This window comes from Balaenoptera physalus (assembly GCF_965194825.1).
Source record: "Balaenoptera physalus genome assembly, chromosome: 13".
Classification (NCBI taxonomy): Eukaryota; Metazoa; Chordata; class Mammalia; order Artiodactyla; family Balaenopteridae; genus Balaenoptera; species Balaenoptera physalus.
Window position 1 is genome coordinate 48324968 of NC_138892.1, and position 12763 is coordinate 48337730.

General features: G+C 36.7%; 1 protein-coding gene across 15 annotated transcripts in view; it reads right to left on the reverse strand.

The window, feature by feature from the left end:
* Positions 1–3449: 3449 nt before the first annotated feature.
* The window catches only part of FRS2 (fibroblast growth factor receptor substrate 2), a 117408-nt gene continuing 108094 nt past the window's right edge, over positions 3450–12763 (reverse strand). For all 15 annotated transcript variants that reach the window (XM_082422795.1, XM_082422802.1, XM_082422806.1 and 12 more), the window contains 4 exons: positions 11244–11430; positions 10288–10446; positions 9762–9925; positions 3450–8625 (listed from right to left, as the gene is read on the reverse strand). In XM_082422795.1, the coding sequence (XP_082278921.1) occupies positions 7675–8625; positions 9762–9925; positions 10288–10446; positions 11244–11430 (1461 nt within the window). In that variant the 3' untranslated portion in view covers positions 3450–7674. The remainder of the gene's footprint in view (positions 8626–9761; positions 9926–10287; positions 10447–11243; positions 11431–12763) is intronic.

Here is a 12763-nt window from a genome sequence, read left to right on the forward strand (position 1 = left end):
TTTACTTTGTCCGGCTTGCTCACTTTCAGGAGGTTTTGCATTTCACTCATTCTCCCCTCCCCCCAACACACAGTTGTAGAGATGACGAATATCCTCTTACATAATGTCTTTGTAAAGAGCAAAATCAATCCCAAATATTTCCGTTAGGAACAGTTTTCTACTTTCTCTAAGTTGACCCCTAGGACATTTAAAGCAAAATTTTTGTACTTAAAAAAAAATCTGTTTAGCTTTGCATCTGATACCTTTTTCTCCCTTTGACTAACTGATCTCTTAGCAAGCTCTTGGATTGTGGCAATTGTTAACATTGATGGGTGTTTTCAATTTTTTAAAAAAATATTTATTTTTTTGGCTGCTCCTGGTCTTAGTTGCAGCATGCGGGATCTTCGTTGCCACATGTGGGATCTTTAGTTGGAGCATGCAAACTCTTAGTTGCAGCATGAGAACTCTTAGTTGCGGCATGTGGGCTCTAGTTCCCTGACCAGGGATCAAACCCGGGCCCCCTGCATTGGGAGGGCAGAGTCCTAGCCACTGGACCACCAGGGAAGTCCTGATATTTTCAATTTTTAATTGTTCTACCCTTCAGATATATGCTAAGAGGGTTAGTTTACACCAGGGATTGACAAACCATGAGGCGCCAAATCCAACCTGCCACCTGATTTTGTATGGCCAGAGAGTTAAGAATGATTTTTATATTTTTAAGTGATTGAAAACATAAAAACTTTTGTGATACATTCAAATTATATGAAATTTATATTTTGACATCCATGAAGCTTGGTTGTAACACAAGCAAACTCATTTTTATACTGGGCAATACAATACAGAGTTATACAATGGAAGAGTTGAGTAGTTGTGACAGACTCTATAGCCCATAAAGCCTAAAATATTTACTATCTGATCCTTTACGGACAAAGTTTGCTGACCCCAGTTTACACTATTTGCAGGGTCCATCATGAAAAGGGGTGTTCAGATTGGACAAATTATTATAAATCTACCAAGAGTTTTGTGTTCTTTGCGGGAAAACTTGCTCTTCTTTCAGGAAATGTACCTCAACCAGCAGATCTCAAGTCGCACAGTGGAATGAGAAATCACAATAATAAGGCGCTAAGATACCTGCACAATATTGAAAACAGCTGTTTTTATTGTGGGCAAAATCACATATGTGGAAATATTATGTCCTCTGGCAGGCAAGTCTGAGACTATGGGTGTTGGAGAAGCCAGCGCCCCCTCCCTGCTGGTCTTTGGAGCGGCGGTGGGGAGGAGAAGCATAGCCAGGGGCTCTTGGATGGGAACTGGGAGGCAGGCTCTGCCACCTGTGGAGCAGAGGCCAGAGACAGCCAGGAGGAGCCCCCTATGAGGGGACTCCCAGCAATTTGTCCTTTCTCCATTGCGTGTGTTTTTGACTTTTCCTCCTTTCCTGAGTCATTTGGTGTCACCCTTGTATGCCAGAGGCTAAACACTCAGCTTCAGGAACCAGACTGCGTGGGTTTGGATTTCAACTCTTCCATGTATTAGTTTTGTAATTTGGGGTGGGTTCCATAAGCCTGCCTACTGTGATCTATAGCAATGTGAGAAATAACAAAATGATTTGTTTGAAGCCACTAAGTTTTTAGGTGGCTTGTTGCACAGCAACAGATAACCTAAACACTCCTTTAACAATGCCTTTCAAAAAGCATTTATCCAATTTTGCTTCCATTTTAGTCTCCCTGCCTTATTAAAATGCCATGTCCTCTATTTTCTCCTCTATATTGATGTCAGAGTCATCTTTATAAAATGTTATTTCTCCAATGTTTAAACCCTTCAAATTGTCTCACCTCATTTAGAGTAGAACAAAAACTCCTTCACATTCTATACCTATGTGATGTCTCTCATTTCTCCCTTCTCTATCCCCCCAGACTGCCTTTGCATCCTATGCTCCAGGCATATGGAACCTTTTGCCACCACTGAACATCGTGATCTTTCTACACCTCTGTGCCTTTGCACATGGTATTTCTTCTCCCTAAGATATCCTCTCCCCTCCTGCCCTCATCAGACACCTCAGGGATTACCTCCTGTAAGCCCTTCTCAAAAATCTCCATTCTCAGGTTGAGTTAGATGCCCTTCCTTTGTATGTGCCTTTATCACATCATGTCTTAAGAATTGGAATAATTTTTTTCAATTCTCCTAAGTTTATAGCTACTACTATTCTAGAGGTATCACAAAGATGGTAATTCCTTATACCTAATTTATATCTTAGGGCTTAGTCCTCTGGGGGGAGGAAGGGCACTGCCCTCAGTTAGAAGGGCTGTTCTAAACTACAAATTCTTTTGAGAACAAGAATTACTATCTTTATTACTAGCATAGGACCTAGTTTGTGCTCATTCATTAAATAAGAATATGTGAATAGTTACTGTCTTCAAAGGAGCTCAAAGGAAAAATACAGAAATAATCCAAAAAAAGGTTTTAATTTCTGAGAACAAACACCTAAGTTTTGCAAGATGTGGTCTCTGTCACATCTTAACCAATTTCTGTGTTCCATGGTCTCTGGTACATAGTAAGCACCCGATCATTTGTGGACTTGTCTATTCCCTTTACTGTTTAAATAAACTCCATCTTGAGCTATACCGAAATAGGCTTTGCAGTGCCACTCAGTGACAAAAAACAGGTCTGAAGTCCCAGCCCTGAGTACTACTAGTTTGAATGACCAAGAAGATAAAAACTGTGAGAGTCTGTCAAATACGTAAAATTTCATTTCACTTTGAACTTTGAAAATGGAGGCAGTGATATGAGACTAAGGAATAAAACCTCTTATCATAAAGTTTCAAGAAATGTGTGAAGTATAAATACAGTGAAACTTTAAATAGGTATCCAACCAAACTTTTATTGGGGTTTTATTGCAATCTACTTTAGGCAATAAGGGGGAAAGTAACCATAAGAACTCCGATCAGATTTTATTCAACAAAGCAGTTTTTCACGAATGCTTAAGGTTAGTGTATAGTCAGCTCAGCTTCCAGTATCAACTTGAGTACCTCGTCATGGAGATTTATGCCAGAATGACAACAGTAAGTCATTGCAAGAAGCTAAATCATCTAAAATTAAACCATATTTTATATATAATTTTTAGGATGGTATGCTAATACTCTACAATAAAGAAGGATTTTTAAAATGTGTTGCTTAGCCCTTGTTGAACTAAATTCAATTATTAGCTTATTCTTTAAGTACTCCAGTTAATAAAGGTTTGATTGTACTTCAAGAACTGACTTTTCCAAAAATAAAAAATTAGTTCTTATTTGTTAGGACAAAAATTAAGCTTAAAAGCACATTCACACTTGTCCTTAAAAGCACGTTCACATCATATACGCGATAACTTCCTCATGCCTGGAAACATGGCTTATGTGGCAAAAAGTCATATGCAAAAAACAACTAGAGGGTAATCATCCCATGTCCACATCCTCCAAAAAGCCACACTTGGCCTCAGTGTAAAAGTTATATTTTATTGCCATGCTACAAAACGTATGAAGTTGGCACTGACAGGGAGAAATAGAGAACAAGGGTGGGGAGGGCTAGAGGGCAAAAGATGTTGTTACATATACAAGGTTTAATCAACAGTGGTAAATTTTGCCGATATTAAAAATGCAAACCAAAATTTAAAATGCTGATATGAAACAGCATTAAAATACAATTTATGCATAGTACAGTATCACTTATGTCTTTTATTAGAGAAATATGGAATGCTTATAAACGAAATTAACTATAGGGGGTAAAATTCATATTTCATATACAATTTGGCAATGGTAGTCCCACTGTTAGACAATTTTTTATAAAAGACAAAATTAAAAATCTAATAAGCTACCTTTATACAAAGTTGCTATATTTATGCCTTTATGTAGGAAAAAAACATTTATAATGCAAATTAGGACATACATAATCTTACAATATTATACAATGTAATGAAAATAAAAACATAACACAAAATTTGTCCTTTATAAAATGTGTATTTTGCATTTACCAATGCAAATGTGGCACACTGGTGACTACTGTACTATTAATACCAGTCCGTTTCCATGCTATTATTGTCCAATTGTCATAGAACTGCAATTGTAATGATGCTACAAAAGAATTGTGTTACACCAAAAAAAAAAAAAAAAAAAAAAAGAGGACGTAGGGATGGGGAAAAGGGACGTAAAGAACAGGAAAGATAGGGTGCTGGTTTGGGCAGAGTATATTGTGGTATGTCATAAAATATTTGTTAATTTTTCAAGCCAAAAACATTTTCTATACATTCTGTGATTTTGTACCAATGCCTTTATTCAAATTTGGCAAACATAAGGGAAAAGGTAATTTAGTACCATATACCTCACATATCAGAGATTAGAAAGAGAGGCCAATACATCAGTTACTTCTGAATGTTGTCTCTGATGGTATGTCTGTTTCAAGGAGATATATATATATATATATATATATGTATATACAAATATACATATATATATTTATACACACACACTACACATTGCACAAAACACTTGGACATTATGGGTTAGGAACAGCACAAGAGGAAATGGGATGTATTTTTTAGCTTGTTAAAACCTTTACCTTGAGGCAAAAATATGGTGGCACATTATTGGGAAATTATGAAAACATAAGGCCCCTGTCCCATTTTTAATAGAACATTATTGAGGTACATTTTTATACTTTGCGCCACAGATTTTTTTTGGTGGGGGGGGGATACACAAACACTAGCTTGACTCACAACACTGAACTGTGGGGTCAACATTAATATCTGTAAAAACAAAGACTGCTTGGCAAATTTTCTTAAGTCCAAAATGTGATCTATTCTGGATATACTGAGAAGTGAAAAGCTTTTTGCTGAGTCTTCAAAAGTAAAGTGCATATCTCATCACTCCACAGCAGCAGTAAATAAAAGGAACTATTTGCCAATCTTCCTGGAGGGAGGGAAGGCACCATATTTTCATTTTGAAAGGAAGATGAACCTGGGAAATAAAACACACTAAGAAAAAACACATGTAATACCCACATCAGTTTCCAGCCCTGGTCTGGGATAAAAGCTGTTACGATCTACATGGATAAAACAGGATTCTATTAGGGGGAAAGCATATGATCAATGATTATATTTCCAAAACCAAAAAGTGGGATCACATGATCTATCAACAGAACAGAATATCTAAAATTAGGTCTGTCTCAGAAAATCTGAAACATATGGCCACAATTATATCCCAATAAAATATCTCGTTCTAAAATGCACCTAGTAATTGGTACAATTCTTCCAGGACAGAGCTTAATGCCCATTACTAGACTACTGCAGAGGACAAATAGTGTTCTACGTTATTTTTAATTAAATAGGAACGCAGGTGATTTCCAGAGACATCTAGAAATTCATACCAGTTGTATACATCTTCCCTAATACTCGTAGTACCTAAAAATCAAATTCTTAACAGACAAATTGGTCCCATTTTCATTTTCAAAGCACACAGTATTGAAAGAATAAACTGCAATGGTTATATTATAGTTGCTTAAAAAATATAAAAACTAATCAGAATCTGGAAGGAAAAATGAAAAGGCTGAGGAAAAGTAAGAAAAGAAAGTATCCAACCTCCAAAATGAGTAAATAGGTCAGCCCTTTTGTTTGGAGGTTAACGTTCTGTCTTGACTGCTTGTTTCGGAGAAAACCATGTGCACTGGTTCCATCATAACTCTTATTCCACATTACAAAAATCATCACATAAATTTGGCACAATTAGCAATCTACTCAGAATAAAGCATAAATGGAACAATACATTAAAATGGAAACTGCATACCTATACCACTGCTCTCTTTTTAGAGAACAGGGAACACTTTGGTAAGCACCAAATTCACAGAAAAGAAAGAAAATTCTGCTATGCACATAAACCAGTGGCACTAAAAATGATAAAGACATCTTTAATAATTTATTTTCTTTATAACGGTCCCACCCTATTATTTTGCTAATCCATTCACTGTCCTATAATTAGGTCATTTATGGAACAGATTGGATGCTATATGACTGAAACTTTTTCATGCTAAATTAACCTTAGTTACATCTGGTAGATCCAGACCAAAATCTCAAACTTCCTCATATTTAGAGGAGACAGCGACATATTTTGCAAGGTTATCCAACCTTCTTTCCACTCTACCTTCTCTTGTCTTCTCTAGGATTTGGGAAACTGGAAAATTCTTGATTTTCCAAGAGCTAGACATATGGACTCTCATCAGTTTATATAAACTTCAATTCATTTTCAATCCTAAATTATGACACAATGTCATTGCTATAAGACTTCCACTGTACCTGCTATGCTGGCAACAATCTTAACATTCTATTAAAATCAAGGGATAATCCAAGATCCAGCTACGAGTGAAAGACAGCAGAGCTGAGGAGCACTACAGTGGGCAAAGTACAATTGCAGCCGTGTGACTGAGGGAATCACTGCTAAAGTGCTGGGAGAGTGCCCACAGAGAAAACACAGTACCTTTAGGGAAATTTGCATGTTAAAAGTAGCTTCCTTTTTTTTTTTTCTTCTCAGCTGCTTAAGAGATCACCTATGAACACAAGTGAAATTTAAAATTGTGAGAATGCTTTTATCAACTTGAAAAGTAAACGGCATATAAATAAATACTGGACAAGGGCAACCCTGTTATAGAATAACAGTAAGTTCCAAATGAACCTTCAAAACCACAATTTGACAAAAATGCAAACTAAACAACAATGAACACATAATCCAATTTCAAAACTATTTACAAACTCAAACATCCTAAACTGAAAAAGACATGAAGCAACAAAATTAGACATCCCAAACACCAAAGGAAAAACTTGAAGGTAAATGGCAATCTAATGGCACAAATGCCTCCAGAAAACAATGTTACTGTTAATAATCTGTAGGACAGAAACTTTCAAGAGATCACGGTTCAGATTTTCAAATGTTTTTGGACAAAGTGACCTGAGACTGATTCTTGAGCCTATGTATAATTCTGACTAAGATATCTGGGCACGCCTTTCAAATGACACCATGAGATGAGTAAACATAAAATCTCGTCTCTTTCTTGCCTTTCAACACACCAACAGCAAACCATGTTCACGAACATAGGGCTCCTTCTAGAAATGCTGAAGGCTAAGGAACTGACTGGTACATAGGAGGTGTGGTACTTCTATTTCCATACATATGTCCTGGCTCAAGTCAAAAAGCCTACAATTAATGAAATAAAGGATTCCTCATGTTACATGCTGGAGGTCACATACCATGAATAGTAAATCTACAAAGAGTACTTTCAAAGCCTAGAGTTATCTGTTAGCAATGCACATTATCAAGAGGCTTTATAATATGCTTTAAATGCCAACCACGACTTAGACGTGAATGATATGCATGAGTCCAGAATCTTAATAAAAATTGACCAGCATGTCACTCACTTCAATTCTCATTTTAAATAGGCACTGTGAAAATGGGAATGCTGCTGTACAGTAATGAGTAGTATAGAATGAAATTAGTGTTCTTTTATGAGTACCTGCTCTACATTTTAATTCCCTTTAAAGAAGCACATGAAATAGTCAGAAAAAAAATTTTTTATCAGTCTATAAAAGGAGTTAGTGTTTAGAAATAAAAATGAAGCACTTGCATCTTCATTTTTTAAAACTTCACAAAGGTGCAAACAATGTAATGGTTTCCGGGCTCACATGGGCAGATCAGTACTATTGTGTCTAGTTTTCCTAGATGTACCATCGTCGCGTGGCAGTGCTTTCTGCAGATTTGACATAGCAGCAGTTCTCTCGATGTCTATCACAGCATACAGCTCTGTGCGTCTGGTAGGGGTCTGTGGAAGGGGAGTGGTAGGCGTTTTTGGAGTCTGAGGGTTGTCAGAGTCACTGCCACCTTCCAAGTCAACCTGTATGTAATTGAGCTGCCTGTGTTCTAAACTTGGGCGTCTGATATCAAAGTTAAAGACTGTTGGTGTACAGTCCCGACGCCTCGAATATTCTATTTTGTGAGCACTTGCCGGCACTGTTACATTCTCTGTATTTACATAGTTATGCATTGGATCAAGATTATTATGGTAGCCATTTAGAGATGGGGTCTTTGGTCCTAAATTGTCATCTTCATCCCTACTTAGCTTGCGGGCTTCCCAAACAGGAGGCAAAGATGGTAGATTTTCGTAGTTTAACAATGCAGTTCTTCTCTGAGCTGAGTTGTTGATATTCTGGGTATCTGAGGTACTGGTGGACGGCAGACGACTTCTCCTGAGCCCTGAGGCACTGGGGAGAGATAGCCCATTTAGATTTTCATACACCAGTTTGTTAACAGAGGGCGCATCTCTTCGTTCATCACTGTCATAGCCAGTGTCCCATTCCGTGTTATTCGCGCCACTTCCGCTGACTTGATCTCTTCCAAGTTGTTCCAGTTTCTCTTTTTCCATTAATTGCTTTTGAACTGGGGTTGGTCCTAAGACAAACTTGACTCCTTCAGGTTCAAGAAGAATCTGAGGGTCCCTGTCCTCAATATTACTTGGTTCTTCTTTTGGTGTGTTGCTTTCAGCATTAGAAACCCTCGCCTCCAATGGGACATGCACACTTGTGCGGTTTTTCCGTTCTTCTTGTACACCTGTAGTGTTGACATAGGTATGTACCTAAAACAAAATAGGAAAGTGAATCAGTAACTTGCTTTAAAAAAAAAAAAAGAACAAAAGAATTTGCCTGACTATATCAATTAATTTTATTAACTTTCTAAGTATATTCTTACTTCAAAGATTTTGTACCTGTTTTTTTACCAACAAAAAGGTTGGGGGGAAGTGGGAGAAATGTAGAAATGTCTTCCTAGCTTGATAAAAGAATAACTACTTCAAAATACATGTGATGGTGAAACATGATAAGCATTCTGTAAAAAAAATAAAAAATCAGGAACAAATGGGGATTATTACTTTGATGTTGTTCTAAAATTCTCATCAATGCATTAAAATCTGATATAGAAATCAGAAATAACAAGTATTAAAAAGGAAGAGAGAAATTTATCATAATTTATAGATGATCTGACTATATAAGGAGATAGACCCTACTAGATTCAATAAGAGTTCTGTAAAATAGATACCAGGAAATTATTGCTACTTAGAAAAGTTTGTGGTATTTTGCAGGGGGGACAATATAAAAATGTTCAGAAGTCTATACATAAAATTTGAAAAACTCAAAAATAAAATTCAAAACTAAGGGAAATTTAATTATAGTAAATAAGAACTCATTTAACAAGTAAAGAACACAAACAAATGGATTTCAAAACAGTAAAAATTTCTTAATGATAAACAACCATATTGTTGACAAAAGATAAGTATAACTAAGTAATACATAGACAATGTTCAACCAGATAACTTCATTCCTAAAATGAAAATAGAAGAGTCGGGAATATTAAAGTGCTCTGTTAAAACACTGACAACAAAATCTGCCTCATTGCTAGTGTCCACTAACTATAAAAGCTGTAACATAAAAAGCTTTCATTGGAGGTTATTGTAACAGAACTGGCCATTGGTTATGTTCGTCTTTATCTATAGATGCACCTCTCCTGTGAACCCACAAACTTACTGTAATGCTGAGTTTCCCTCAACACCTATATATATTTGTGTATATGTCATCCAATACATGCTATTTCCTCTGAGTCTTCACTACAAAAGTCATATACAAATAGTGACAGCTAAAATTCAAACTAAAACCTTCAAGTGTTAGCACAATAACACTCTAACCTCACACAATATGTTAGACAGTAGGACATGCTTACTTGTTCCTCAGCCACAAGCAAGGGATGTGTAGACTCTTCACCTACTGAAGGCAGGCGTGCACTTCCCACAGAAGGATGTCTGCTTGAAGGATGGGATGAAGCGTCTCCAAATGAGGGGTATCGGGGATATCCATTAGGTAAGTTCTGAGCAGCAAACCCTGGAGCTGAGTTTTTGTTTGTTTATCGGTTTAAGAAAGGATACAGGGGTAGGGCACAGAGAATAAAAATGAATGAGAATACAATCAGCACTGAGAGGTTTAAGGAAGGTGTTTCTGGCAAGACATATGAGAAACCAGAGCAAAACAGCGTACCCCCTCCACTCTAACTTTCCACTCACATTTTAAATAATATGAAACATTTAATATTTTCATATTTAAAATATTAAAAATGTTTATAATTATAGCTAACAGTTTTTTAAAACTCACAACCACTATACTTACGTTAGCCAATGGTAATTCCTAACAATTTATAGATTAAATAACCATAATCTATAGTTTATATTAGAAGAAGGAAAATGGACACTTACTTGTAGGTGTTCGAGGTGTTCTGGGGACTTCCAATTCTGTCTGATGATTATTCCTTTCAACAACTGGCTCCTCCACTACATTTATACTATTATTCTGCATAATCTCTTGCAACATATTAAATAATTCTTCTGCACGAGCACACTTAAAGGCAAAGATTCCTACAAATACAAACCAGAAGAAAAAAATGGTCACCGCATCTTTAAAAAAGACACAGGAGCACCTGTCGAAGAACAAACTTGTCAAGTAAGCATTCCATGCACCAATAGCAAGAAAATCCTTTAAAATAAATGTCTGATAAATTAATTATATTCCCTGTTTCAAAACATAAACCCAAAAGAAAGTTCACAGAATAATTTTCATTTGTCCATGGGTGATGGCTCAAAATAAGGAAGACAAAAACAAGATTTGCAAACTTACTCTAGTCTGCTTTTTAACAGCAGGGGGAGCCCAACTTACCATTACCAAGGGAATTCTTTACCACTTGACAGGCCCTTGCTCTGTGGTTTACAACCATTACCTTGTTTAGTTATTGGATTACCGCTGCCCTCTGATACAGAAGAAATTTGATGTGACAGAGGTCATGCAACTTGCCCAAGGACTTTCAAGAAGTAGGTAGCAAAAAATAAAACTACGTTCTGTTTGACTCCAAAGTTTAGGTTCTTTCCCCTGAGTTATAACAGTAAAGACACATAGGCAATTTACTGGGACTAATCATTTACTTACTGCAAATCTTAAAGTTAATATGAGCCAAAATTCTGGACATAGAAAACATGCTTAATAAATGCTTGATAAATGAATACATAGTGTACTATGCCTCTTTTTTAAATAATCCACTTATTTGAGAATTTTTTTATTCTGGATAAAACATTAAACATTACATATAGAACAACTGAATTATAGAATGATATTTCAAATATGATAATGTTTGGAGAAAAAAAATAAAGGCTCTACCTACCTTGTCCAGTTTGACACCTTCGACCACTTTCAAAAGAAAAGAGATTCGAATCATAGCCATAGCGTCGGAGGCAGAGGTAGTGCCATTTTACCGAGTCACGTTTGCGAGTGTATAAAATCAGTTCCGTGTCTGTAAGTTCCATTATGCCAGAACCTAACTCATTCCCATCATCATCCACATTAATGACCTAAAAAAGAAAGTTTAATTAGTGCTAACTTAATGCTCCCGCTTGACAGTTATGCACATATTTCACTAATTTGTCAGGAAAATGTACTATTGCTTATTGGTTCAGTTATGGTTCCTTTGTTAGTTCATTCAACAACCAATTGTGTGTTTAGGGCATGGACTATGTAGCAGTGTTAATACCCAGTTCATATCCCCAAAGAACACACATTCCCACTGAGGAGATAAGATATACAAACACGAACACCACCACAAAACTGTAAATGCTTAACTAACAAATGAGTGCAAGAGGCTGCAAAATGCAGGAACTGTGGCTGAGGGTTGTTGGAGAAGCCTTCACATAAGAAGAGGAGGGACTTTAGCTGGGCCTTGGGTATAATTAAATTTAGACAGGAAATAAAGTTAAGAGGGAGAACTGGTGGGTCAGGAGTTAGGGGGCACATCCTGAAGATGCAGTGCTACAGCAGAGACAAAGAATTTATGTTTCAGAGAGATCAGGACAGGACTGGCATTGAGTTCATGTAAGGGAAGCCTTTGCACTGCTCAGTTTCAGAAAATGGCCAGAGACTATAAGGAACAGATAACACTTAGGGAGAATTTACTATACCCCTGGGTTGGGCAAAGTGCTTTACTTGTGTTTTTGTCATTTAATACCGATCCTAAACTGCAGGTAATACTATTTTCTCCACTGCACACAAATGAACAAAGACTTAGTGATAATGTAACCTGCCAAAGGTAACAAAGCTATGAAGCAAGAGGGTTGTGACTTACACTTAGGTTTGTGTGATCCAGAGGCTATGATTTACAGCAGAATGAAGTCAGAATATGAGAGATTAATGACTGTGGATGAGTAAGGAATGGAGCACTTAGCATCTAAGTAACAGAACACCACTGAAGTTTTAGAATGATGAAGGAGGAAGATTAATTTGATGTCAACTGCAGGATGGATCACAGAGGTGACTGAAGATAGAGTTCAGTCATGAAATTGTCCAGGCATTAAACAATGACTGGAAGCTGGTGACGGGACTGAAGAGGCACCTATAAAGTGGCATTTTAAAGACAATATTATCAGTAGGTCATTTCAAAGAGGGCTGATGGGACCAAATCCAGGGCCTCTTATCCCTGTGACCAAAGATTGAGTTCTTCAGAGGATGTAACAGTCACTCATTAGTGCTATGTTTTCCTGACGGAGAGACAAGATTTAGGCACTCATATCCATGATTGGTGATGTCGAAAGGTAAAAATAAATGTAAATGTCTTCCAAGTTAAAAAAAAAAAGACAGTATTATCAGAATTGTGTGGCTCTAACTGGATATGGAAGACCAAAGGAAAAGGAA